This window comes from the organism of the source record quoted next, unplaced genomic scaffold (assembly GCF_019419815.1).
Source record: "Pyrus x bretschneideri cultivar Hongxiangsu unplaced genomic scaffold, Pyrus_bretschneideri_v1 Contig3, whole genome shotgun sequence".
Taxonomy (NCBI): domain Eukaryota; kingdom Viridiplantae; phylum Streptophyta; class Magnoliopsida; order Rosales; family Rosaceae; genus Pyrus; species Pyrus x bretschneideri.
Genome location: NW_025999612.1, coordinates 12,733,180 through 12,759,849, shown reverse-complemented (window position 1 = coordinate 12,759,849; position 26,670 = coordinate 12,733,180). Strand labels below are relative to the sequence as shown.

General features: G+C 38.9%; 5 protein-coding genes across 5 annotated transcripts; 3 read left to right on the top strand and 2 right to left on the bottom strand.

The window, feature by feature from the left end:
* Window positions 1-3,115: 3,115 nt before the first annotated feature.
* Window positions 3,116-5,145, top strand: LOC103939960 (beta-1,2-xylosyltransferase XYXT1-like). Its single transcript, XM_048589811.1, has 3 exons — window positions 3,116-3,398; window positions 3,500-3,727; window positions 3,800-5,145. The coding sequence occupies exons 1-3, from the start codon at window positions 3,251-3,253 to the stop codon at window positions 4,972-4,974; spliced, it is 1,551 nt and encodes a 516-aa protein (XP_048445768.1). The 5' UTR covers window positions 3,116-3,250; the 3' UTR covers window positions 4,975-5,145.
* A 3,997-nt stretch (window positions 5,146-9,142) lies between these two features.
* Window positions 9,143-10,982, top strand: LOC103939951 (beta-1,2-xylosyltransferase XYXT1-like). The gene is made up of 3 exons (XM_009350047.2): window positions 9,143-9,281; window positions 9,384-9,602; window positions 9,711-10,982. Exons 1-3 carry the CDS (start codon window positions 9,143-9,145, stop codon window positions 10,859-10,861), a joined length of 1,509 nt encoding a protein of 502 aa, XP_009348322.2. The 3' UTR covers window positions 10,862-10,982.
* Window positions 10,983-11,970: 988 nt separating this feature from the next.
* LOC103939295 (DExH-box ATP-dependent RNA helicase DExH3) lies at window positions 11,971-19,274 on the bottom strand. The gene is made up of 19 exons (XM_009349368.3): window positions 18,671-19,274; window positions 18,140-18,294; window positions 17,974-18,061; window positions 17,518-17,763; window positions 17,198-17,293; window positions 16,911-17,099; window positions 16,607-16,766; window positions 16,397-16,527; window positions 15,930-16,103; window positions 15,579-15,851; window positions 15,084-15,278; window positions 14,654-14,857; window positions 14,377-14,446; window positions 14,140-14,288; window positions 13,543-13,851; window positions 13,112-13,171; window positions 12,843-12,995; window positions 12,639-12,749; window positions 11,971-12,465 (listed from the first exon to the last, which is right to left on the bottom strand). The coding sequence occupies exons 1-19, from the start codon at window positions 19,103-19,105 to the stop codon at window positions 11,971-11,973; spliced, it is 3,693 nt and encodes a 1,230-aa protein (XP_009347643.2). The 5' UTR covers window positions 19,106-19,274.
* A 1,080-nt stretch (window positions 19,275-20,354) lies between these two features.
* LOC103939288 (T-complex protein 1 subunit delta) lies at window positions 20,355-22,297 on the top strand. The gene has a single exon (XM_009349357.3). It carries the CDS (start codon window positions 20,519-20,521, stop codon window positions 22,121-22,123), a length of 1,605 nt encoding a protein of 534 aa, XP_009347632.1. The 5' UTR covers window positions 20,355-20,518; the 3' UTR covers window positions 22,124-22,297.
* A 669-nt stretch (window positions 22,298-22,966) lies between these two features.
* On the bottom strand, window positions 22,967-26,276 carry LOC103939276 (probable protein phosphatase 2C 8). The gene is made up of 10 exons (XM_009349340.3): window positions 25,776-26,276; window positions 25,562-25,670; window positions 25,185-25,221; window positions 25,032-25,076; window positions 24,759-24,811; window positions 24,395-24,556; window positions 23,897-23,980; window positions 23,532-23,621; window positions 23,391-23,438; window positions 22,967-23,279 (listed from the first exon to the last, which is right to left on the bottom strand). Exons 1-10 carry the CDS (start codon window positions 26,069-26,071, stop codon window positions 23,169-23,171), a joined length of 1,035 nt encoding a protein of 344 aa, XP_009347615.2. The 5' UTR covers window positions 26,072-26,276; the 3' UTR covers window positions 22,967-23,168.
* Between the last annotated feature and the right edge of the window lie 394 nt (window positions 26,277-26,670).

Below are 26,670 nucleotides of genomic sequence, written 5' to 3'. Positions count from 1 at the left end.
GTACATTCTTTTTTCTTTGATTTGAAAATGTATTCATGTCAAGTTTAATTGAAGAAATTTACTAATGTTATTAAGCCTAATATCTTTTTTTTTTTTTTTTTTTTGTGATTTTGAAGAATGTACCCATGTTTATACACACACACACACACAATAGTATATTTATATTTTAATATTTGTAATCCCACAAATTATGGTTTTTTATTTATTTAAAATCTCATTTACATAAACAACTAAAATTTCTAATTTTTAATTAAAAAAATATAGTAACATACATAGAAATAAATTATCATATTAATTTTAGGGACCTCGATAAAAAATTAAAAACCTACAAAGTTTCAATCAAAGAATATTCATAACTAAGGACCGCATTCAAAGTTTCCTTTTATTCAATGTGGAATTCATACTCTTGTCAACTGTTAATAACACATATGCTATGCTGAAAGAAAGACAATGTATCGGAGCATACTTCTATCGTTATCGAAAAGAATGTACTTTATTTACCAAGTGCACATAGTTTAAGAACGTGTACGTTGCTTTCTTTCATTATAATTTTAGCGAGACAGACATCTCCGCCTCCTCTTTGGCCTGCAAATGTCCTACCTGCCACACGTATATGCATATGCATGATGGAAGTAATAGTATGAATTTCCCTAGTTCTTGTTATTGCTACGGTTGTTATACATTTGGAAACATTTCATGAAACCGTATATAGTTTCTGTTGTTGCTTATGAAAGAGTAGGCGACGGAAGCAGAGGAGGGACAAGGGAGTAGGAGACGACGGCAAAAACACAAGCAAAGTTGGTTTCACGTACGTTAACATTGTTAGGTTTTAGGGTTTCTTCTTTTCCTTTTTTCCTTCTTTTTAATTCTTTTTAATTGAATAAAAATTCATAACATTTTATATGAAGTGGCGGTCCACTTAAAATATCACTTAAGATGGTAGCATTGCTCGTTATATATACAACTTGACACATTAAATTCTTACAATTATCCTAAGATCGTAGCATTAAACTTATTAGACATACGAGATAAATCTATCTTGTGAAAAATAGCTAACGAATCTTACATGAATATGTACGAAATTGAACTACACCTTCATTATCAATTGGTTTTGAAGCATAACTTTAATTTCGTTTGTGGTATCATAGAAAAATTACACCGAGGTATGAAGCTCATCAACGGCCAGAACTACATCTACTTGTACACGTTGCAAGGGATAGCAAAATACCCTAATTACCCTTGTGCTGTATACGTGTTACCTAATATTGACTTGGGCCAGAAGGGTCAAATGGTTGTTGGGTGCTCGCTTTTTTTCAAGTGTGTACAAAGCTTATCAACACGCATGCTCAATACGACTAATATATAATTATACCCACTAATATTATGTTAAATTTGAAAATGTCTAATCCTTTAGAACTTGAGGCCCGCAGTCTCAGAGAGTGGTTGCATAATTGTGTTGATAACAATCCGTTAACAACTCCTATTACTTTCTGAAAATATATATGAAACATGCCCAGAAAAAGCATATATTATTTTATGTCACACACGTATTTTCTTGAGAGAAAACCAATTTAAAAATACTAAGTCCTCTAACTCGAAACCTCATCATGCTGCCCACCCAAATAGAGAGACAAAATGTGTAGTTAAGATGTCCTTCTCTAATCTCCCTTACTGGTTTTATGGATGCCTCAGCATTTCCCGCGGTCAAGACTTTTGAACTCCTCACCGACAAGAGGTTTACACTATGATGATGTAGTTATTAGCACTTAATGATATTGGTGATCCATTGACAATCTTCTTAAACTTAGTTTAGTTTTTATTTGATTTCTTACGAACGGAAAATAGGGATTCAAACTTGGATATTGGAAGGAATTCAAGAAAAGTATCATTAGATTGAAAATTAGTGAGTAACTTGGTCATAACTTATAAGCAAACAATCCGCATACAATGTTGATTGAATTTTCTCATGTGCATTGTTGGTAGGGTAACACTAGTACTATCATGACAATATGTCTGCCATTTTGCGCTTGAGTTTGAATTACTCGTTAATTAGAATAGTTTAAAATGTAATTATGCTTATAAAAGGGAAAAAAAAACACTAAGGTGAGTTGTTGCCTAAATGATTATGTTAAGGGATCCTTATGTTCATTGCATTTTTTGTGATATTGATTAATATTCTATATACTAGGTTCACTTCACCAAACCCTATATCTTATTGGGGTTGGATTCATGACACCACTATTTTTACACAATTTTTGACACACGTTTTTGCGGGGCTAACTCCGTAATGTACTTCAACGATCTGAACTATCTATCTTTTATGACATCATTCATAGATCATCCTTACCATAAGTAGTGAAGAAAATAAACAAATACGGTTCTACAAAGAATCCTTGAACCATTAATGAAACAGTCATATGGTTTCAGATTTGTATAGTTTTTTTATAGACATGATCTTTGAGAGAATACCTAAAAGATAAAAGATTTGCATCGTTGAAATACATTACGAAGTGGGCTCCACAAATATGTCAAAAGTTGTGTAAAAAAATAATGCCACAGATCCGTCCTCTATCTTATTTAGCGTGAAATTTTTAATCTTTTTCATTTATAAATCTAAATAAAGGAGTTAAAGTAAACCAATTTCAAAGTTACAATTTATCTCAAACTTATAAGTTTATTTTCTTCTTTCAAATGCAGGATAAAAGTCATTTTGATGGGGTCGCTTTCATCTTTGCAATTGCACTTGCAGTTGGACTTAGGGCTAATAGTAGTGACACACATGTAATTATGCAACCTAACCGCAATATCCTAATTTCTACAGTCGTAGTTGGTTGATAGCTTTCAATTGAAGCTCGAATCCAGGGCCGGCGGATTATGGCATTACAAATATAAACAAGAAATATGAAACTCTAGCTCATAAAAAATATTATGCCAAAAGAAAAAAGGATTTTGTTTCGAGTACAGTCAACCAAGATGTCCTTTTCATACCTAGTTTTTTTTTAAAATTTGGAGAATCTCATAGACTTAGAGAGAGAGAGAACAAAATCGTGGGGTGCAACAAGTCATAGAAAATTGCACCTCAACCTCCTTAAATTGCTATACAAAATGGCAACCAAGTAAGTCTTTTGCTTCACAATTCACTCAACCTCTTATCACAAGTAACACTACTAAGTCTTCTCCGTCTTGTGTGGGAAATGCCATTTCGCATTTCGAGTACATAGAGTGTAGCATTACATTGATCGAAAAGCGAATGGCGGTGATGTATGATTCGATACTAGCCCGAAGCTTTAGTAAGCACGAGCAGAAGAAATTGAGATATGGAGCATTCGTTTGCTGCTTGCTCATAGCACTGTGCTTCTGCACTCTGCTGAAACCTAATTTGAATCCTCTACCAGCTTGTATGTACATTCATGCATTTTTTATATTTTTCAGCATTGTTAACTTTATTTTTAGGTGACATATATTAGTTTGTAATTTAATTTTCTGGATCATGTCACAGTGAAGTTGGAGAGATCAATTGGTGTCAAACAAAAGATATGGGCACTCTGGGAAACAAACAGCACTCAGCAAGCAATAAAAAATGTGCTAGAATTTCCAGTGATAAAAACCGAGGAGTTCGAAAATTTGAGTGATCAAGTGTTAGCAGATTCTGCTGATTTGCAGCAAAATGCAAGCACTCTCACTAGTCCCATTGAAAGCAGCGTGCCGGTTGATGAGGAGACTAAGAGTAAGCACCCTTCCTCCAATACAGCTGGTACAAACAAAAAGAAACCATTAACTAACGCGAACATTTTTGCAGTTGTGGAAGTTGTAGAGGAGAATTTGGAGCCACTTTGCAAGACTGAGGAACCAAGAACTGAATACTGCGAGATCAATAACAGGGATGTTCGCGTAGATGCGAGCTCTTCCTCAGTTTTTGTTGCTTCATCTTCTCAAATTTGGAACAGGTCCTGGACTATAAGACCTTATGCTCGAAAAGAGGACAAAACTGCGTTGGGCAATACTCGAGCATGGTCAGTGAAACCAGTACAAACTGGTGCTCAGCTCAAAATCCCTCAGTGTACTCGAGATCATAGCGTTCCAGCCATCTTGTTTTCTACTGGAGGATACGTAGGAAACCATTTCCATGAGTTCACTGATGTGGTGATTCCACTGTTTATTACTTCTCGAAAATATGATGGAGAAGTTCAATTTCTTGTTTCGGATATGAAACCATGGTGGATTGCGAAGTACCAAGCAGTACTAAAAGGACTGTCCAAGTACGAGATTATCGACATTGACAAAGAAGAGGCAGTGCATTGCTTCCCAAGCGTAACCGTTGGCCTTAAACGACACGAAAAGGAGCTGAGCATTGATCCTTCAAAGCATTCATATTCCATGAAAGACTTCAGAGAGTTTCTAAGAAACCGTTACTCATTGAAAAGAGCCAGTGCAATCAGAATCAGAGAAAATCGTCAGCGAAAAAGGCCCCGGCTTCTGATCATCCCGAGAAAGAGAACAAGGTCTTTCACGAACACAGGGGAAATTACGAAAATGGCTAGACGCTTGGGGTTCAAGGTAATCGTCGCAGAAGCTGACATGAACTTGTCTAAATTTGCAGAAGTTGTCAACTCTTGTGATGTGTTAGTGGGAGTTCATGGAGCTGGCCTCACAAACCTTGTCTTCCTTCCAGAAAATGCAATTTTGATTCAAATACTTCCAGTCGGACGGTTTCAATGGCTCGCAACCAACTACTTCGGCAAGCCTTCGGAGGGTATGAATCTCAAGTATTTGGAGTATGAAATAAGCAACGAGGAGAGCACGTTGACACAGCAGTACCCGCTTGATCACCCGGTTTTCACCGATCCTTCATCGATCGGAAAACAGGGTTGGCTAGCGTTCTATTCACTCTATCTGCAAAAACAAAACGTACATCTTAATGTCCAAAGATTTAGACCTACATTGTTAAAAGCTCTTGAGCTTCTGCATCAGTAGAGAGACGTCATTGTTTGATTTCTGGAGGAAACAAGGTCCTCTTGAATATTTATTTCGTTTTGTTTTCGTTTCGTGTACTTTTCGTATCAAAGAATTCGATTTCATTGATTCATAATCTGCTCTTGTAATTATTTGTTCAGAAATATTGGAAATTCGGGAAAGATTTGCGAAGCTTTTGTAAGCGTCGGTGAAAATTTGCTATTGTTCCGTAGTCATTCGGTAGGATATTCCGAACGTCCTTCTAGTCTTTATTTATTTATTTATTTTTCTTCATTTGATTTTGTTTTATTTCAAATTTATTTTCAGTCAGTTTTCTAATCTGAAGCACGACATAGATAGCATGGTTATTATTTATCCTCTTTTTGCTTATGCAACAAAAATTGTTTTAATCAGTTTTGTGGACTACTACAAGTACAAACGTCATCATAAGACCCTTTTTTGTCACATCCCGGTCCGGGTGGGACCACTTCCCGGGCCCGCTCCACTACCGTAGCACGATATTGTCTGCTTTGGGCTTACCATTCCCTCACGGTTTTGTTTTTAGGAACTCACGAGCAACTTCCCAGAGGGTCACCCATCATGGGATTGCTCTAGCCCCCTTCTCGCTTAACTTCGGAGTTCCTACGGAACCCGAAGCCAGTGAGCTCCCAAAAGGCCTCGTGCTAGGTAGAGATGAGAATATACATATAAGGATCACTCCCCTGAGCGATGTGGGATGTCACAATCCACCCCCCTTAGGGGCCCGACGTCCTCGTCGGCACAACACGGCCAGGGTTAGGCTCTGATACCAATGTCACATCCCGGCCCGGGTGGGACCACTTCCTGGGCCCGCTCCACCACCGTAGCACGATATTGTCCGCTTTGGGCTTACCATTCCCTCACGGTTTTGTTTTTGGGAACTCACGAGCAACTTCCCAGAGGGTCACCCATCATGGGATTGCTCTAGCCCCCTTCTCGCTTAACTTCGGAGTTCCTACGGAACCCGAAGCCAGTGAGCTCCCAAAAGGCCTCGTGCTAGGTAGGGATGGGAATATACATATAAGGATCACTCCCCTGGGCGATGTGGGATGTCACATTTTTTGTATAAATTTTGTTGCATCATAATTTTTTTAAAATTTTTTAGGACCGTTTCAAATGAACGCCGAACTAGTATTTTTATTGATTATATTTTGTTTTAAGGAAAATTAATGAAAAGTAAAAAAAAAAACAAAATAGTTTTAATAAAAAATGACAAATAAATGTATAGTGAATAGTATTAGGGAAAGGTAAAAATATGATTTTTCGTTAAAAGTGAACAATACTCAGAGTGTTTCGTTAAAACTTCATTCCTTTTAAAGTTTAAAAATGAAATAAAATCCTTTTTAACACAATAAAATGGGAATCCGGCTTTAAATGACTTGTAATATATTTCTTACCGTGTGAGCAAACTAATTGTTTTTTAATTGATTTTGGAAATTTTTTTTATAAAACCTGTTGAGTCCTTGGATTTTCGAAATAGTGTATAAAATATAAAATTGCTTCGAATCATTGATATTTACCTCGGACATGTTTTAAAAAAGTCGAGGTATTTTAATGGAACTTTCGCCCCACCATGGATATCACGGAACTCCATATTTCAGCCATGCTTGTGTTTTTATTGGTTTTTTTTTTTTTAACTTTTTTTTGTGTGTTTAAGCTTAAAATTCAATAAAACTAGTTTTGTTAATCAACAAATGGTAAGACTTAAAAATCTCGTAAAAAGATCTTGTAAAAACTTTAAAATCACATTTTTCATTAAAACTAGAAGCAGTAACTCATTGTTTTAATCAGTTTAGCAAAATTTATACAGAACAAAAGTGAGCAATGGAGCTATTTTTGTAGAACATTTGCCGCACCTCAAGCCTCTTAAAAATGGTGAAGGACATTTCAAAGATGTTTTGAACGACATAACTCATGCCATCTCCAACCGATGCGGCTAGAGGGTCATAGGGCCGAAAATAGCTTGAAATGACACGAAAACCGTCTCCAACCGAGGGCTAGGCCAAAGGGCTTGTGGGCCCCACCAGGCCAAAAATACCAAATCAAGCCAACCGGCTGGCCCAACCTTTCAAAACCAACGTCATGCTGACACCAGGTACTTGTTGGATTTGAATTTTTTTTTTTTTTTTTTTCCGGACAAAATTAAAAAATTCCTTTTTTTTTTCCCTATAAATACCTAAACCATTCCTACACCATTTCTCACGTTATTTTCACCATTCCATAGTATCTTACACCATTTCTCTCCTACATCATTTCTCACCTTTTCCAATAATCTTTGCTTCAATTTTTTCAATAATTTTCAAATGGCTAGATCTGAATTGAAAGGTAGGGCTTAGACCTGAAAAGAAGATGAAACTCTTTGCAGGGCTTATAGATGGGTCTCCGAAGATAGTGTGAGGGGAGTTCTCAAACAAGTGAAAGTGTTTGGACTCGTATGTCCAAAAAGTATTGTGAGTTCTACGAAGGCACCAATCCACCGAATTCACGAAATCACAAGAGTTGTTCTTCAAGATGGAAAAAACATCTTCATCCAAGTTTGAATAAATGGCATCAAGCAGTGTTAAAGGGCGAAATCAGACATGAAAACGGAACCAATTACTACGACAAAATTGGTGTTTTCACAAGTTATTTTAAATATTTAATTATATTACATTTAATTTCATAAATTAATTTCCTTTAATTTTTGTAATTATATTTTCTAGGTATGCCAAGCGGAGGAATTGTATATGGAGGACAACTCAAAACCCTTTAATCATCATGGTTGTTGGGAAATTTGTAAAGGGTGAGTGTTATTTGAAGATCCACCTCAAGAAAGAGTTGCTCCTACACTGGTGTTCGGAAATGCATCCTCAAATGCAGTTGGGGATGAACATGGATCTCCTACCATTCAAGAAACAAGGGTAGAAAATCCATCTTCGGGTGAAGGTTCCATACCTAGAGCTGTGGGACGAAACAAGGCCCAAAAATTGAAGGAAAAAGGCAAGGCAAAGGATGATTACGCCTTTCAACAAGAAATGGCGTCCTCATTACGATTAATGACGGAGCAAAATGCCTTTGCCACGGAAGAAATGAACCGTAGGCATGAAGAACGGGCAAAACAAATTCAAGAAGAGATGGATTATAGAAACATGCAAAGGAACACTTCGGATTACACTCAAATGAGTAAGGCCTATTTTGATAAGAAATTGAGGGAAATTATGGCCCGACGGGAGTTGTTTGCATCTGACTATAATCCTACAATGGCGGATGATGATGATTATAAACTTTAAATTTAAATTGTTTTAGTTTTTAAATTTAAGTTGTTGTAGTCCTTAAATTTAAATAATAAATTATGTTTGGCCTATGGCTCTTTGGCCCCCTCATTGGAGATGGTAAGAAATATGGCATGACACTGTTCATTAAAATATTAATTTCTTGGAGGGCTATAGGGCTAAAAGGAGCCCTCCTTCGGTTGGTGATGGCCTCAGTTTTGGATATGTTCTTGCGCCGCTAGTATTTTCCATATGCAGAAAACTGAGAAAGTTAATTACAAACCAGCCACAGGAAAAACAGATGCAAACTACATTGAATTTTTTTTTTTCTTTCTGAAAAGAGTACAATATTCATTAAGACGAGAAGACTACGTATAAAAGAGAGAACATTGGTGCATAAATGGGCCTTGATAAAAATCTTACGGGGACTACACTAATTGTATCACTCTTTTCGTTCACTTGAAATTTTAACTTGCCCAAGTCGAGTTTTTCTTCCAAGGGGGGATGGTGGAGATCCTGCAAGATTTTTCATTTAATTACTACGACTATCTCGAGATTTTTTAAGTTGATTCGTTGTTTCCGGTTTGAGATATGAGCATTCAATGACTGCTATGTTTGGATGCTTTCCATATTTACTGTGTCTCGATTCGTTTCTATTATACAAGGGATTTTAGATATGCTGTTATCTGAATTTACTTATCTCCCATTTTAGCTTGGATTAGTTAGCTTTCATGAACATGCCTATATAATCGGGTTTCCCACAAAACTGCTTGTATTTGAATTGACCATAACGTTGTAATTTAGCGTCCCTCTTCGTATTTGAGCTTCGATCTCCTTCTACATCAGATTATCTTTTTCATCAAAGTTTAAGGTATGCTTATATCAAAGTTGAGCGAAATATGAAGCCCGATTCGATACTTGCCAGAAACGTTTTTCGCCTTCAGCAGAAGAGGTTCCGATGTGGAGCATTTGTGACACTCTTGCTTATAGCAGTATATTTTAGTGCAGTTCTCAAACCTAGTTTGAATCTATCAGCTTGTATGTAAATTAGCCTACTCTTTCTACCTTGTGTTGCAAGAAAGTTGGAATGTGACCGCACTAACATGATATGTTTGGTGTGCAACTTTCGTTTACTCGCAGTGAAATTGCAGATGTCAGTGGGTCTTGGTTGGGACGTGCTGCAAGTCCAACGAAAAAACAGCTCTCAGAAAGTAATTGAAGGTGAGCAGTTCGATCAGAAGATAAGAGCGGAGGAGTTCAAAAATACAAGTCTTCGAGGAGAGGATTCTGGTGAACGGAAAAATGCAAGCACTCCCACTATTCTCCTTGCTCGAAATGGTTCAGAATCAGAGGCAAACAGTAAGAACATGACACGATTATTTTGCACTAACTGTCGAAGGGGATTGAAGTTAATTAGGTTGATGATCCAAGAAAATTCAGCTTAGACAATTTAAATTCATCTTGCAGTTTCAGAAGTGACGAAGAATTTGGAGCCGATTTGTGATGTTTCGCAGCCAAGAACTGATGTTTGTGAGATCAACATGGATGTTCGTGTTGATGGTAATTTGTCTTCTGTTTTCCTTGTTTCATCTCAAGCGGACATGTCGGCAGGGAATAGCTCCTGGACTATAAGGCCTTATGCCCGAAAAGAAGATAAACAGGCGCTGAATCATGTTCGAGAGTGGTCAGTGAAACGAGTGTCTGAGGCTCAGCAGGAAATCCTTCAATGCACAAGAAATCATAGTGTTCCAGCCGTCTTATTTTCAACGGGAGGATATGCGGGAAACCATTTCCATGAATTCACTGACATGGTCATTCCTCTGTATATTACTTCTCGAAAATATGATGGGGAAGTTCAGTTTCTGATTACGGATAAAAGAAGCAGGTGGATCGAAAAGTACCAAGCAATACTAAAAGGGCTGTCCAAGTACGAGATTATTGACATTGACAAGGAAGATGCAGTGCATTGCTTCCCAAGCGTAACGGTTGGACTTAAAAGACATCCAAGGGATCTGAGCATTGATCCTTTGAAACATTCATATTCAATTACTGACTTCCGAGCATTCTTAAGAAAAACTTACTCGCTAAAGAAGGCCAAGGCAATCAGAATCAGAGGTGGTGGCCGGCATAAAAAGCCCCGGCTTCTCATCATATCGAGAAGGAGCACGAGGTGTTTCACGAATCCGAGGCAAATTACTAAAATGGCTAGAAGCTTGGGCTACAAGGTAACGGTTATGGAGGCTGACAGGAACATGTCAAGAATTGCAGAAGTCGTGAACTCCTGTGACGTGTTGATGGGGGTTCATGGAGCTGCCCTCACAAACATTCTGTTCCTCCCTGAAAATGCAGTTCTTATCCAAATACTTCCGCTCGGAGGGTTCGAATGGATTGCAACAAGCTACTTCGGAGAGCCATCAAGGGATATGAAGATCAAGTATTTGGAATATAAGATCAACAGAAACGAGAGCACGCTGAAAATTGACCCGAATAAGAATCGAATACGAGGATGGCAAGCATTCAAGTCAACTTTTCTGAATGCCCAAAATGTAACCCTCAACGTCAAAAGGTTTAGAACCACTTTGAAAAAAGCCCTTGGACTTCTGCATCAGATTCAGTAGGCCGTTGTTTAGTTTCTAGAGGCAGCAGAGGCCTCTGCATACCATTATTTCCTTGCTTCGTTTCCATACTCTTTGTGAAAATCCATCATAGTACTCAATGCCGTTTAGTTTAAAAAATCGCTTTTTTTTTTTTTTTTTTTTTTATTTATTTAAAGAAAAACTAATGAAAAGGATTTGAAAATTTTGAATTTTAACGATAAAGACAAAATAAAAAATCAAGTATCATAATTGACTTTTTAGTGTAAAAATATGATTTTTCGTTAAAGTGAACAATACCAGAAACTTTTCGCTAAAGTTCTCTTCTTTTTTTTTTAGCTTCTGACAAAACGATATTCTAAATTAGTCTAATAAGCGGAAAGGGTGAAACTTGACGGGGGATCCGAACTTGAATGTCTCGGCCCACTGGCCTAACAATTGCCATTGCTAGTAAAGAGTTTATGGTGGTGATCAACCAAACACAACCTATCATGTTTCGCACAATATCTTGAATCCGAAATGAAAATTTCTATATCATTTATAAAACCGCAAGGACAGTGTTCAACAAGTTTGATGGTATTACCAGCCACAGGGAGGCCGAACCTGACCAGCCAAGCTACAAGTTCTAGCACAGGCTTGAGGCAAACTCCGCCATGCTGTCTGTAAAATTAAAATAATAAGCTGCTGCTTTACCGATGCAACCCTAAGACTGCGCTCTACCAACATGAATATATACAGGATGCAGCTCCTTGACCCAGCAGTAGCCATGGGTCAGTGTGATCCATAAGTTGATGTAAAAAGACATGTAGAATAATCTGCTACTTCGACAGAACAAGGTACATTCTTCATACCCCATGAAGAGTGTGCCTCATCACCCGTTTCCAAAAATATGGGCGCATCTGCCGATAAAGAATGTTCTATATCACCCCCTTTCCAAATATGGATCTTCAAACGCCGTAACTGATCACAGATTCTACAGAATGTAGCTTCTATTCTGAAGGTAGCTCAACGGCCTGGAAGATTGATGTTCAATATTTATTCATCCTAACCTTTCAAGTTGGACTAGCCTCGGTCGGCTCTTTGCCGCTGATTGCTTTTGATTGTATGCTAACTCCATTATATGATGAGCAACACTAACCCCACTTGGCACCATCAAATGAGGTCCTTTTCTGGCTTGTCTTTCTACTTTTCTTAAGAAGCATCGACATATGGTCAATATCTGTGGACGAAGAATGGTTCTCTCCCTTCAACCAGAGTACAGCTTCTGCAGCTGCATCTTTCTCTGCTTCTTTCTTACTATTGCAAGGCTTCCCCACAAAGTTCAACCCATTGAAGATCACTGTGGAACGGAACTGATTGTTTTTCAATGGTTTTGTTTTGTAGGTGGGTACATCATGCCCGGCTCTGGTGAGCAATGTTTGCAGGTGATTTTTGTAATTATTGTTCTCCGCAACTTTCTTCATGGTGCCTTTTAACTTTGGTAACTTCTCTTGTGTTGCCTTCTTTGAGGGCACTGGCACCTTGCGACCAAATACAAATCTACCCTCACATTGATCCTCTGAGACCAGTAATCTTAGAGCTGATAGGAGGTTTGTATGTGATTGCATATCCAACTTGGGATTCAGGAGCTGCTTGCAAAGAACGCATCCCCATGTTAGCATTTTAGCAACAAATTGAGTGATTGTTCGTGTGTATGTGCGACAAAGCGAGAGAGAGAGAGACGAGGGGAGAGAGAGAGAGTAGGTCTTGATTTAAGTGATAAATTTAAGAGCCGTGACAAATGCTGAAGGCAAATACAAACCTTATTATGAATCAGTTCATCAAGCTCCTTCTTTAAGCAAAGATATGTATCTGCTAATGCGGGATTCATGAAAAACTCCAAGTATCCTCCCAGCATCTTCAAGTGCCCATTCTACCAAAAGCAAGCAGGAGTATTTACTACTTTTTCGTCAAGAACACACAAAAAGTTACCAATCATATTCATATCCAAGATCAATAAACTAACCAGGCCACCCATGGAAATGTTGCCCCCGAACAAAAGGAGCACAGAATCAGATATACCAGTAGAATCCCGGAGAAAAACCGAATTCACTTTCACCTTTTCGTTGAAGACTAGCCATGGATATGGAATTTTGGGTATGCTTCCGTTGACAGAACTCTAATAGATCGATCATAAACAATAGAACAGAAAATGGGTCATCATACGCAATTAGAACGGGAAACTTTAAGCAATACAACAAGGAAACATGAATTCAACCAAAATAAGAAACTAACCGAGTATAGCATCACTTGTCCATCTTCCTGTGTTTTAAGCATAATCGACTTCTCTTTGTTCTGTAGAACGTGTCACAACATATACAATAGATGAGAAAAGACAAGCCATCCACAAGCAAAACAGATGCAAACAAAATCAGAATCCAGTCATTCAGAAATTCAACTTAATCTGAAGAATCATGACCCCTTTATCACAGTTTTTGTAAACTTAACTTATCTATTGGAGTATTGAATCGATTCAACCAAATGTGAAGATTACAACACCCTCTATCACTCTGTTTTACTCACTTGAGCATATCAATCTTTTATTTGTATATTGTACAGTGTGAAAGAGGCTATTCCCACAAACAAAACAGTTTCTTTTCATGCAATAAAAGAAAATTAGAATATGAAAAATATACAAACATTATAAGAAATGCATAAGAACTTACCACGACAGAGCATATTCCAGGAAATAATCCAGCACAGATGACTGCTCGGACAAGATGCTCATCATGGCTCCATGTATTGCAGCTTTCTGTATTATGGTCAGCCAGACCTGCATCCTTGAGCAAAAAGAAGAACTGCTTCCGAAGAGAGTCAATGGCTTTCAGAGTTTGTACAGAAAGAAAGTTTCTCCAGCAGTACTCATAGCCAGACTCTGTTCTTTCAGCACTTCTCCAACCATCATAAGCTCGGACAAGAGCAAGATGATCACTGTTATCATGAGCAGAGAACTGTGCTTTTGCAGACTCTGCAAGCTACACAAGTTGAAAATGACATGGTTACTACTACTGAACCTATGCTTGTTGGTTTCCCAGGAAAAAAAACAGGAAGAGAACTGTGCTTAGGGAAAAAGACTAAATAACTGATCACTGTTAACTTCTTTGCATGTCTCTTTACTTTGAAGGTTAGTGAAAAGTATATAAGTCGACTTACTCAACTACAAGTATTAAGTCGGGGAAAAAATCAGTTTCTAATGACATAGGAATATGAGGGCGTGCAGGGGATAACAGCAAAGTGTAACAGGAACACTATATCATACTTACATCCTTCTTGTCATGCGGCATAAGGAATGGGTCTCTCATACTAAGGCCTGCAACAACAGTCATTACTGGATCCAAACAGTTGAAAATAGACCCCAATATGAGCATTTTTCCAAGTTTAGGCTCAACGGGAAGCACTGACAGGTGACGTCCTGCATAGCATAAAATCACCAGTTAATCTTTCTGACTTGCAAACAAATCAACACACAACTTAAAACAGCTTCGATAATCATTCATTACCTAAAACTGTCAGATCTTCATTATCATCTAAAGCCCCAATGATCTTTAAATACTCAACAGCATTTTGAACCTACAAAACAAAACATAAAAAATCATGAGGACTAATACGAAGATATGCATGGATCACACTGTTAAGAATAATTTTACCTTAGTTCACACATTTTTTTGCCAAATATCTTAGTTCACATGTTAAATTTAGATATTGTTGCATTACAAGACTATCACCTCCCATGCAAGTATTATAAAGAATAATCTGAGTACTCGCATAGAAATTTACCGACAGAGATTCCGGTGGCTGCAAGGCCTTAGATAGGAACTCTGAAATACTTCCAAGTTGTAGACTTTTGATTTGTAAACATAATGATTGCAACGGAGTCCTCAAAAGTTCAGGCAACTGATAATCAGCAAAGGCATCATATACACATCTGGGGTAGAGATGGTAACACTCGCCAGGTTGAACACGACCAGCTCTGCCTCTTCTCTGCAGATTAAAGGCATCAAATTAATATTCTAAACGAATGTATTAAATCTCCGTGTAAGAGGGCAACTTGAGTAAAAATTTGAGTACCACAAAACAAAAATAATTGCACAGTTTAATTAAGAAGCATTACAGTCGGTACAAACTCATGCATTGCATCATATCAGAATATCCAACCATGAACTAGAGAAATAATCAAATTGATACAGAAACTGTCAGACTGTCTTACTTGCCGAGAAGCAGCCTTTGAAATCCAGGAAGGAAGCAAACAGGGAGTGTTATTTAGTGCATCATATGATGTCTCTTTCGCCTTTCCACAATCAACAACAAAAACTACATCATTGATAGTGATACTAGTCTCAGCCATGTTTGTAGCTAGAACTATTTTCCGAACACCATCTTCTGGCTTATCAAATATCAATTTCTGTTTACAAAAAACACCAAATAATTAATTAATAAAATATAAAGCCAGTCCTTGAACTACAAGAAGAAGAATAACAACCCAAAAATAATAGAGTTCCATTTAAATTTTCTGAATGATAGCATCAAAAGATTCATTGAACAGATATGAAGCTGTAAGGAATTATAGGTTAACTCCTCAGTACAAGAATCCTTAGAGAATCTAGAAAGTCAAAATGCTCTTTCTCGAGTGTTTCTCCATCACCAGACCATGGTAATATCTGTATGCAACGAAAATTAACATAAAAAAGAACAGTGACATCACCTGCTCAGAGCTAGGCATGGAACCATGACATGCCAGCAGTAGGACCCTGCTAGGATCTCCTAATAGGGGATGAGCTTGGAGTTGATCCTTCAAGGAGTTTATGTCATCCCAACCTGTCATAAAAACTAAAATTGCACCAGGCCGTTCTTTCCTGACTATGTGTAAAAGAAGACTCTCAATGAGGTTAAAACCAATAGAGTCAGGATTCCAACAGGACAGAGACTCCTGAGTCCTTGGACTGTACTCCCTAAAGTCGGCAGCTTCAAGTACATCCTGTTCAAAAGGGCCAAAAAAAATTAAATACAACCAAGGGATTGAGATGAAACTAAATAAGACACAAATTTTCTATACCTCTACGGCAGAAGCAATTTGGCTCTTCCTCTTTTTGAAACCTTGAGCTTGTTTCTGCATTTTCCACGACTTTTCATGACCATAATCATCAATCTGATTATATTGATTTAACCGATACCCAGTCATTTCTAGAATGTTCTCCAGAAAATGTGTTCGGACTGGGTAAGTAAACCCCTGTAAATAGAGCAATGCCCAACACCCAAATCAAATATGAAATAAGATAAAAACGTAATCGTGAACAAATGTAGCTGAATCAAAGGTGGATTTGCTGAAGGAATCAGGAAATACTTTGTAATTGCAATACAAATGGCACCTGGAATCACCTAAGATCATGCTATATTGACATAAATGCACAATAAAGAGCATAGATTGCTAGATGACAGTTTGGGTACATGGAACAGATAACTAAAAGAAACAAAAGTTAATTAAAAAGCCATAAAAAATAAGACCTAGTTCCCTGAACTTACGGGAATATGGATCGTTGGAGCACGACCAAAGTAGGAGGAGAAAAGCTCAGCATTTAGGGTGGCACTCATCAAAATCAACCTCAACTCTGGCCGGCGAGGGAGAAGTTCTTTCAGAACAATAAGAAGAAAATCTGAAATAAATGCAAGGCTATGCTTAACACCATATTAGAATACCAATTGGCAAATTTACTTTCCAAAATTGAAAATTACCTTCATTCATTCCGCGTTCATGAATCTCGTCAACAATGACGTGTGTAACACCTCTCAACTTTCTGTCAACAAGTAATCTCCTTAATAATATGCCCGTGGTGCAAAAAAGAAGCCGGGTGTCCCGCCCTTTCATCCCTTCAAGCCTAACTTTGTAACCAATCTATTACCATAGGGAGAGATTTAAGTTCAAATCAGCTAGAAACAAAGATAAATGATTAACAACCAAGTGAAATAAAACAAGGGAGGAAATAAATTAAGCCTAACATTTTGAAGATAAATCTACGTCACCAAAAAAGTAACTTACAGATTCCCCCAGATTCTCCCCTCGTTCCGCAGCTACTCTTTCAGAAACAGCCATGGCAGATATCCGTCTAGGCTGGGTACAAATAATACTGCAGGAAGCTCCACGATCAGCTTCAATCTCAGATTCTAAAATGTACTGAGGAAGTTGTGTAGTTTTACCACAACCTGTTTCGCCGGAGACAACTACGACCTGCTCAACATAAATTTGAAGGAAAAAAAACTTAACTATGCTGGTGAGCAAAAGCAATCATCCATAACCAATTATAGAAATAATAAATTATAACTCACCTGATTTTCTGATACAGCTTTTAACAGTGCATCTTTCTCCTTGTATGCAGGCAGACTTTTACGAAGCTCAAGCATCTTTTGACCTTCTGGCGATTCCTGTAAAGGACTTGACATGTCAATATAAGTCTATAAATCAACTATAAAGCTACATGAAGATGAACAAAAGCTGCATCACAAAGTCAAACTGTTAAAAGACACGGAAGAACAAAAATTTAGAGACAATGCATTGTTTCCTACATCAATTAATAATAACTAACAAAAAGAAAAAAAGGATCAACTTCCAGCCTGAATAATGGTCACAAAAAGAAAGGAAAAATAACCTGCCAATGTCGTTGCCTATTATGCAGTTGCAAGCTTTTCCGCTGAAGAATTTTCTCCATGGCATCAGTATTCTGTATCAAGGGCTCCTGCTGCTCATAATGTCCTCCATCATTAGTAATGCTTCTACAACTGTTTGATCTTGACAAGGAAAAGTCTGACAAATTTCCTTGGCTCATTGGCTTTTGAGATAGGTAGGCCTTGAGATGAGCATCTACTTCTCTATGAAGTCCAAAAGGTAAGACAACCTATACACGGTTCAAAAAGTTTAGAGCAATACATTGGATAAAAAACCTTGTAACTTCAAATAACATGTACACCAAGATTAATTAACGAATTCAGGCCCCACATCATACACTACAGAGCAATTGTTTCACAAGTTTCAAAGGAAAGAAAGACATCCATTTCTTTCCATGCATGATTTAAACTAAGTTGAGCATATGCATATAAGAAAGTACCTCTCTTTGTGGCCGCTTATCATCAAGATCAGGTCTGTAATTGGGCTGAGGAACTTTGCTAAATACTACAACTCTAGAATATTGACGGCTGCTTGAGAAAATCAAGGATCAGAACAACATACAAAAATGGGCACAGAATAACTGTACACTTGCGAAACTGACATACCTATGCAAACCCATCCTGCTTGCCAGTGCTGAAAGATGATCAAAATCGCGTCTATCCTTTTTTTCCCTAGACACCAATTCTTGCTCATCTTTGTTGCGAAGAAGCATGGTTAACTTCCATCTCCATTCATCAATGTTATCAAGGGTCGAACCACCCTAAGCATATATTAACAAGTAAAAGTCACAACCTTTACATTTAAGCAGAATGATAAGAAAATAACAGGTTTCAGCTCTGCTTAAAAAAGTGCTACTTCATCGGTTGTAATTTCAAAGTCCGAAAAAGTTCGATGCTTCAAAAACATGTACTGATATCTAAGCTCTACGGTCTAGCCTACGTGCTTGTTTGGCCAGCACCGTGGGAATTCAATTCGACTTTCATTGGCAGCTACATTGCATTTCGACTTCAGAAATCGATAAAGCTATGAGGTTAAAAATGAAATCTTCATTTCCCAGAGCAATTAAAAGCAACTCAGCCAAGGTTCCCAATTCAAGTAATCAACATTTTTAACAAAACGGGCAGGGCAGAACTAACCATTTGGCGCTGAGACGACCCCAATTCGGCATCGGACTCCTCACTCGCGGAGGCGTCCTGGTACGCAAACCCCCCATAGCTCAAATTTTGCTGGTAAAACGGCACCGCCGAACTCCTCAGCTGCTGCCTCTGCTTCCAATCCAGCTCCGCCGCCCGAGACGATGCCTGGCACGTGACGTCCCCCACGTGACGCGACAGATAATAGCACGCATTCCAATTCCGGGCCGGAGCAAGGCAGAGCGAGTGGTGGTACCGGCTGTTCCTCATCGAGCATCCCAATAGCAGCGACGGCCTTATCAAAGCTACGTGGTGGCGGTGGCGGTGGTGAGTTCCGCGTACAGAGAAAAGAAACGGGGTGGTGGTGGTGGTGGAGTGTTTGAGGGACATGGTGGTGGTTCGGAATATATAGCCCTGGAAGAGAGCGGAGTACGGCATGGTTGTGGGTTGGGGTATGTGAGAGAGGCGGTTATGGTGGTTGTGGGTTTTGTCAGTTGGAGCAGCTAGGGAGGGGAGGGCGCCATTTTTGCAGGGATTAGGGTTTTTGACAGGTGACGGTGTGGGTGGGGGTTTGTGTTGGTTGTAGAGAAGCGGCGCTCATGACTCTGGAGCTGGACTCTGTTTTTTCTTTTATCTATTAAAAGAATAAATAACTAAATAAATAAATAATATTACAGTCCGCCCCTCCAAAATAAAATAAAATAAAATTTTCCCTTAACATGTTGTTTCGTACCATTAATATAACAGAAAAATTAACAAAAAATTCAAAAAAAAAAAATTTAATAAAAAATGACAAAAAAATGTGTATTAAATAGTACCAAGAAAAATAAAAATATAATTTTTCGTTAAAAGTGTATAATATCGATAGTGTTTCGTTAAAACTCACATATATAATTACATAAAAAAGAAATATAATATTGAATTATTAGTTTAAAACGCGAATCCAAATATGTTCTTCTCGTCTAATATGGATGGGCATTAATATGAATGAACCAATCTTATCACCCTAAAATGTTTCAATTCGGTTTGCGGATATGAGTTTTAGTAAAAACCTATTTAAATTGAAGCGGACTGACTCCCTATTTATTTATTTTTATTTAATTTAATATTATTAAGGAGAACGAGAAAGTTTGAAATTATGATACCAATATAGAATAGGAGAAGAATAAGTTTCGAACATGGGATGTATGAGTAAAAATTCGACATCTTATCCACTAAGATATGAGACCGTATGCAAAACTATTTTAGTTACTTGTTTATTGTTTTTATTGGTTAATAACTCAATAAAAATGTTAAATTTGAAAATGAGATTGTGAGTTATTGCTATTATATTAGTGAAATTTGATTAATATCACGAGGATTAAAACAAAATGCCTTACAAATACCAGAACAACTAATTATAAAATACAAAGTCTTCAAGAAAATTAATTTACATTAGCCTTCGTCACCTTCGCAATAGTGATTAGTGAGACCAAGTAACCATGTAGAAAAATAATTTAATTTGATTCATTTTCTCAATAATTTTTGTTAAAATCGAATCAGATCAAATTAATTCGAATGTAATTTCATAATCCGAACCGTATCCACCCCATCACCCAAATACTCCTTCCGAATAAGGCCATTTTCGTCTAATCACTAGATCCCTCCTCTCTCTCTCTCTCTCTCATAACCTAAAACCCAACTCTCTCTACTTCTCACTCACTCTAGGGTTTCCATTCTCTTTCTACCATTTAAAAAATTGGAACTCAGAGAAACCCTTTTTCCTTCGCAAGTTAGCGACTTTTACATCGATACCCTCCACCGCACTCTGAAATTTCAGTTAGGGTTAGGGTTCCGCCGATCCCACCATCCATGGCTTCCCCGGCAGTCATCTCCCAACCGCGCTCCTCCAAGACCGAGTCTTATGTCGATAACAAGCGCAAGGAGGACATCCGCCAGGCCAACATCACCGCCGCCCGCGCCGTCGCCGATGCCGTCCGAACCAGCCTGGGACCCAAGGGCATGGACAAGATGATCTCCACCGCCAACGGCGAGGTTATCATCACCAACGACGGCGCCACGATTCTTAACAAGATGGAGGTCCTCCAACCAGCCGCCAAGATGCTTGTCGAGCTTTCCAAGTCCCAGGACGCCGCCGCAGGCGACGGCACCACTACCGTCGTCGTCATTGCCGGCGCTCTCCTGAAACAGTGCCAGGTCCTTCTGTCCCACGGCATTCACCCGACTGTGATCTCCGACTCTCTCTACAAGGCTTCCACCAAAGCGGTCGACGTCTTGACCGCCATGGCCGTCCCCGTCGAGCTCACGGACCGTGATTCGCTTGTCAAGTCTGCAAGCACGTCGCTCAACAGCAAGGTGGTGAGCCAGTACTCGACTCTGCTCGCGCCAATGGCCGTGGACGCCGTGCTCTCCGTGGTGGACCCGGCGAAGCCAGAGGTGGTGGACCTGAGGGATATCAGGATCGTGAAGAAGCTTGGAGGAACCGTGGACGATACTGAGACGGTGAAGGGACTTGTTTTCGATAAGAAGGCGAGCCACGCTGCTGGTGGGCCGACGAGGATGGAGAACGCCAAGATTGCTGTGATTCAGTTCCAGATTTCGCCTCCAAAAACCGATATCGAGCAGAGCATTGTCGTCTCGGATTATACTCAGATGGATAGGATTTTGAAGGAAGAGAGGAATTACATTCTGGGTATGATTAAGAAGATCAAGGCGACCGGTTGCAACGTTTTGCTGATTCAAAAGAGTATTCTGAGAGATGCAGTTACTGATTTGTCCTTGCATTACTTGGCGAAAGCGAAGATCTTGGTGATCAAGGATGTGGAGAGAGATGAGATTGAGTTCATCACCAAGACTCTGAATTGCTTGCCCATTGCGAATATCGAGCATTTCCGGGCAGAGAAATTGGGTTATGCTGATCTGGTTGAGGAGGTTTCGCTTGGTGATGGGAAGATTGTGAAGATCACGGGGATTCAAAACATGGGTCGGACCACCACTGTGCTGGTTCGCGGGTCAAACCAGCTGGTGCTAGATGAGGCGGAGCGGAGCCTGCACGATGCTCTGTGTGTGGTGAGGTGTTTGGTGAGCAAAAGGTTTTTGATTGCAGGTGGCGGTGCGCCAGAGATTGAGCTGTCAAGGCAGTTGGGGGCGTGGGCTAAGGTGCTGCAGGGGATGGAGGGTTATTGTGTGAAGTCGTTTGCTGAGGCGCTCGAGGTTGTTCCCTATACGCTGGCTGAGAATGCCGGGTTGAACCCAATTTCAATTGTGACTGAGCTGAGGAACCGGCACGCACAGGGAGAGATCAACACTGGGATTAATGTGAGGAAGGGGCAGATCACCAACATCTTGGAGGAGAATGTGGTGCAGCCATTGCTCGTCAGCACAAGTGCCATCACTCTGGCCGCCGAGTGTGTACGGATGATTTTGAAGATCGATGACATAGTTACAGTAAGATAGATTTGGATACTTGATATTTCATCTGTTGCTCATTCGAGGCGGATTTCTGTTCCGAATTTTGGTACTGGTTCTGGATGTTTACTTTGGATTTGAACTTTGTTTTTGTGTTTGTTAGGGGATGTTATGTAACCTGCCTTTGCCCGTTTATATCATCTAATCTGTTTGTCGTGTTAAGTTTTCGTGCCAATAGCGATGATGTTATTTTGCGTTTCTTGGTTTGTCAAAAGACTAGGTATCGAGTTCCTTCGCACAAATTAGACTCTAATTTATTGAATTTCTTTTTGCATTGCTCTGTGATTTGCCTCCGTTAATTTTTTGTTCATTTCTTGCGTTTGATTTACGTTTTCGTGTTTGAGCTTGCTTGGACATAATTCAAAATGTCGAGTAGAGTTTGAGTTTCTCCGTTTTGGCGTCGCGAGGGCGGAGTTTTGATTGAGGTGTGTGAGTCAGTTGATTGATTGTCTTGCATCCTTTGCACCTCTGTCACTTGCCCGAGGGTGCGCGGGATCTGATAATCTGAACCTTTTTTTCTTACTGCATTTCCCTCTCGTATGTACCCTTGTGGTTAATTTTTTCGGGTTCTAAGCACAAGAATGTGTTCTATCGCGCATTCTTCCTCGGATTGATTCAGTTCCTCTGCCGATTTGATATCCCAGTTTGCAGAAACAGTCTCTGCGACGACCGCTGTGACCAGGAACTAAATCAAACCGAAGAATGTAAATGATGCGAGCGAGAGTTTGCAGGATACTTTTTCGGCACAGGAGCCTGCAAAATTTTGAACCTTACATTCCAAGTCATGAAACAGTTTCGAGTGCTGGAAACTCGAGCATGAACTGAAAAATGTTTCGTCCAAAGAAAAGGGTTTATCGACAAAATTCCAGAATACATTGTTAGCGCGGTACAAATTTTAATACATCTAGCAAGTAGGTCTGCACCAAACATCCGTAGCTGTATATTTCGAGTTCTTAACAATTCAACGGCTACCTCTCGACTGAGCAACTAATCAACGGTGGACAACAATTTCGCGCACTTACAACCAAAGAAGCTACTTGTGCCTGAACACGATTATGATCGCAGTGCAGTTATCTTTACAGCGTCTCTCTCGCACAGCTTCCTTTACAAGACGACGGCTTATAGTTGCAACAGGTAGTCCCTCCTACGGAAACAATATGTAACGTGCCGTTATTTCAGAGAACGGAGATACGTTAGTGATCTAAATGAACCGTATAAAACAATGGGCATCAAGAAAGGAACTATTTGCTCTAACCTTCAACAGTTTCTGAACAAAATCAACGGCATCACTTGGTCCAATTACCTGAAACAAGTTTAGAAACATTGCATCGTTAAAAAGAAATAAAACATAGAGAATAAGATCCGCTAGAAATCGGAACCGGACAAAAAACTATACCCCCCAGAGGCCGTCGCAACCAAGAATTATGAAGTGCTCTCTTTCTGTAAGGTCAAAAGAATGAACATCTGGGGTTGCAATAACGCCCACCTGCAAATTACAGAGTTCATGGATATATCATTTCAATCATCTTTTTGTAGACAGATGGAGGTAAACTTAAAGATTTTACCGCGTATATACAAAAGAATAATGATATAATTTTTCTTTCCGGACAAGATTCGAATTTACAGTAACTTGACAAATATACACTAACAACAACACAGGTTTTTACATATTTAAGGAATAGAGAGCTAAAAACATATTGTTTTAGGCCAGAGTCAAAATGTAAATACAGGGCAAAGTGTTAAAAGAAGAGAAAATATAACCTTTTTGAACTGGCGATCTCCAAAGGCCCTAGAAACTTCAAGACGCCCCTGTAGTTGTCCATTTGAACTCACATTGCCACCAGCCTGATGACGATCAAGCATGTTCCAAGCAGAAGGGAGTTCATAATGTTTCATGTAAATTCAGATAGAAGTACATATGAAAAAACAAATGAAGAAAACTGACGAGATATCCTTTTTGGAAATAAAACATTTTTCTCTATCTCGTGTTAACCCTAATTCGACAAATTTGTACTCCCAACTTTTTTCAGTTCATGCTCGAGTTTCCAGCACTCGAAACTCAGGAGCATGAAACAGGAGCGTGCTCGTATTCAGAAGGTAATGTATCCACGAAACAGTTTAACTCAATTCAACAAATTCTTCAGAATTGAGGCCTTTCTGTATATATGTGTGAACCTTACATTCAGTTCATGAGCATGAAACAGTTTAACTCAATTCAACAAATTCGTACTCCCAACTTTACGTATCCACGGCCCTTACCTTCTGAATACGAGCACGCTCCTGTGCATAGATGGCTTTGTGTTCCCTTGTCAAAACAATCGCCTTCAGGGGACACGCTTCATTAGAACCATTTTGCAACCCCTCAGCAGGAGATGATCTTGCTACCACTGCTTTTGCATCCCCAATGTTAGCAACAAAAACCTATAACCATCCAGTAGCATTACAATTCGAATTGATAGGGTGATCTACCAGAAATTTGCAAACTGTATCCTTAAATGAACCCAAATTACAGAAACTAGACCAAAGAATGCAACAAAGTGATGCTTAATGTATCATACCACATATATACAAAAAGGCCTCAATTCTTCAAATTTAGAAACCGATTTCCATATTTAGTACTTACAGTTTTTCCTAATATCCAAACACATACAGCTGTAGCACCATCCTGCCACCCCCCTAACAGCAAATTAAAACCAACACATGAAACCTCAGAAGATAATAGGAAAGCATTAGTTCATGAAATGGTTCTCTACGATCTATATGTGCGGTAAAATGATAGATAAACAGATAAAGCATATGAGAAATAACTAATTGAGATGCAATCGTTCTAGTGCTCAAACAATCAAGGCAAAGGAAAGTAAAAATCCGAAATAGAGAATGAAGAATAAATCTGTACCTGCAGCACTTTCTCGAAGAAGAGACTCATCAGTTTTCCGAAAACCTAAATTACAGGAATTGATTCAAATAAATACACTGAATTCAAAAAATTCACAGCTGGATCGAAGCACTATATGATAAGAAATAAAAAGACTCGAATAGCAATTTATACCATCAAGTATGGCTTTCTTGGCTGCTTTTATATCCAACTGCAAAATAATAGATACAATCACACTTCAAGGGAAACAAAGTTCAGGCGACCAAAATGTCGATGCAGTAAGTCAGGCATTAACATATATATACTAATGTGCATGGCAAGAATAGTTACATCAGTCAATGATAACCAGCAATCAAATTAACACATGGATGAAATTAAACAGGAAAACCGACGAAGCTCCTAGAATTGTTTCATAATTGAATTCAACTACCAGTGCATCCGAGAAACAATCCAACAAGTACAGTAACCATGGAAGGTGATCATGTCAATCTGCTATAAAGTATCAACAAGTGCTTAAACATGTATACAAAAATCAGACCAAGCAAACACACCAACTCACGTGGTAATCCGGCTGAAAGCACATTCGTGTTCAGATGCTTCTGAGCATACTCCGCAGCCAATCGACCTCCATGCCCATCATAAACTGCAAAATGTGCACATCTGACCCCCAAAACAAAATCACAACCAAAAAAATCCGAACTTTAAGCAAACACAATATTAATTACAATAAAAGAAACAAACAAACAAAGCATTGGAATTTAAAACCTCAAATTTCCGGGAAAATCCTCGCCAGCGGCGTCCAAGAGCACAACCCAACCGTCCTCCATGGCGTGCCTCAGCCCCTTATGCTCCGCCGCATCGGCCTCGATTTCAAAACCCATTTCCCTTTTGCTCATATCAACTTCTGGGTCTTCATCTTCTTCCGTTTTTGACTTCTTGGCAGCTGAAATAGCATTGCTGGAATCGCCTTCCCGCTTGTTCTTTTGCTTTGACGCGGCCTCCGCCTCCTCTCTTGCACTCTCGTTCGTCGGGACTGGATTGGCGGTTTCGGTTTCAGTCATCGTGTGGAATCAACGAATCAAACAAGTGGCCACTGCAACCAAGAACAAGGAAAAAGATTGTTTGGTTGCTGAGAAAATATTTGAGCTTGACCAAATTCACGATTGAAAGGTTGCAGCTTTAATAAGAGGGATCGACGATGCAAATTAGAGCTTCAAGCCGAATGACGATCCCATCCGATCCAAATGGTGGGATCTTATGATTCTCACGTCTTATCCTAACCGTTCGTTCATCGTATACTGTCTTCTTCTAATCGTTCATCAATTAATTTTCGTCAGATAATATTTATTTTTAATTTTAAATAAAAAAATTTAAAAAATTTCTGATAACACAACATACAACAAATAATTAGAATATAAGAATGTTTGGTACCCTCACCGTTTAAATCGGGATGGGATCTCCCTTCAAGCCATCGACCCGTTATAATATAAAGTTTCACAGATTATACCCGCAAGTTTCCACTTTTTGTGTATTCGACCACTCCAAAACTAAAACATACAATCAAATATATGATAGTTACACCAGGTACACCTATTAATTAACAAATATAAATATTTCGCAATATGAACAATTTTGTGTAAAAGAAGTAAGTAAATGAGTG

Excerpts from the sequence above, each read along its gene's own strand:
- LOC103939960 (XM_048589811.1), top strand. The coding sequence starts at position 3,251 with ATGGCGGTGATGTATGATTCGATACTAGCCCGAAGCTTTAGTAAGCAC. Across the intron at positions 3,399-3,499 it reads TTTGAATCCTCTACCAGCTT|TGAAGTTGGAGAGATCAATT; the intron begins GTATGTACATTC and ends ATCATGTCACAG. Across the intron at positions 3,728-3,799 it reads GGTTGATGAGGAGACTAAGA|TTGTGGAAGTTGTAGAGGAG; the intron begins GTAAGCACCCTT and ends ACATTTTTGCAG.
- LOC103939951 (XM_009350047.2), top strand. The coding sequence starts at position 9,143 with ATGAAGCCCGATTCGATACTTGCCAGAAACGTTTTTCGCCTTCAGCAG. Across the intron at positions 9,282-9,383 it reads TAGTTTGAATCTATCAGCTT|TGAAATTGCAGATGTCAGTG; the intron begins GTATGTAAATTA and ends GTTTACTCGCAG. Across the intron at positions 9,603-9,710 it reads TTCAGAATCAGAGGCAAACA|TTTCAGAAGTGACGAAGAAT; the intron begins GTAAGAACATGA and ends TTCATCTTGCAG.
- LOC103939295 (XM_009349368.3), bottom strand. The coding sequence starts at position 19,105 with ATGCCGTACTCCGCTCTCTTCCAGGGCTATATATTCCGAACCACCACC. Across the intron at positions 14,447-14,653 it reads AGCCACCGGAATCTCTGTCG|GTTCAAAATGCTGTTGAGTA; the intron begins GTAAATTTCTAT and ends TTTGTTTTGTAG. Across the intron at positions 14,289-14,376 it reads TGAAGATCTGACAGTTTTAG|GACGTCACCTGTCAGTGCTT; the intron begins GTAATGAATGAT and ends TATGCTATGCAG.
- LOC103939288 (XM_009349357.3), top strand. The coding sequence starts at position 20,519 with ATGGCTTCCCCGGCAGTCATCTCCCAACCGCGCTCCTCCAAGACCGAG.
- LOC103939276 (XM_009349340.3), bottom strand. The coding sequence starts at position 26,071 with ATGACTGAAACCGAAACCGCCAATCCAGTCCCGACGAACGAGAGTGCA. Across the intron at positions 25,671-25,775 it reads GATTTTCCCGGAAATTTGAG|ATGTGCACATTTTGCAGTTT; the intron begins GTTTTAAATTCC and ends TTTGGGGGTCAG. Across the intron at positions 25,222-25,561 it reads CCGGATTACCACGTGAGTTG|TTGGATATAAAAGCAGCCAA; the intron begins GTGTGTTTGCTT and ends ATTATTTTGCAG.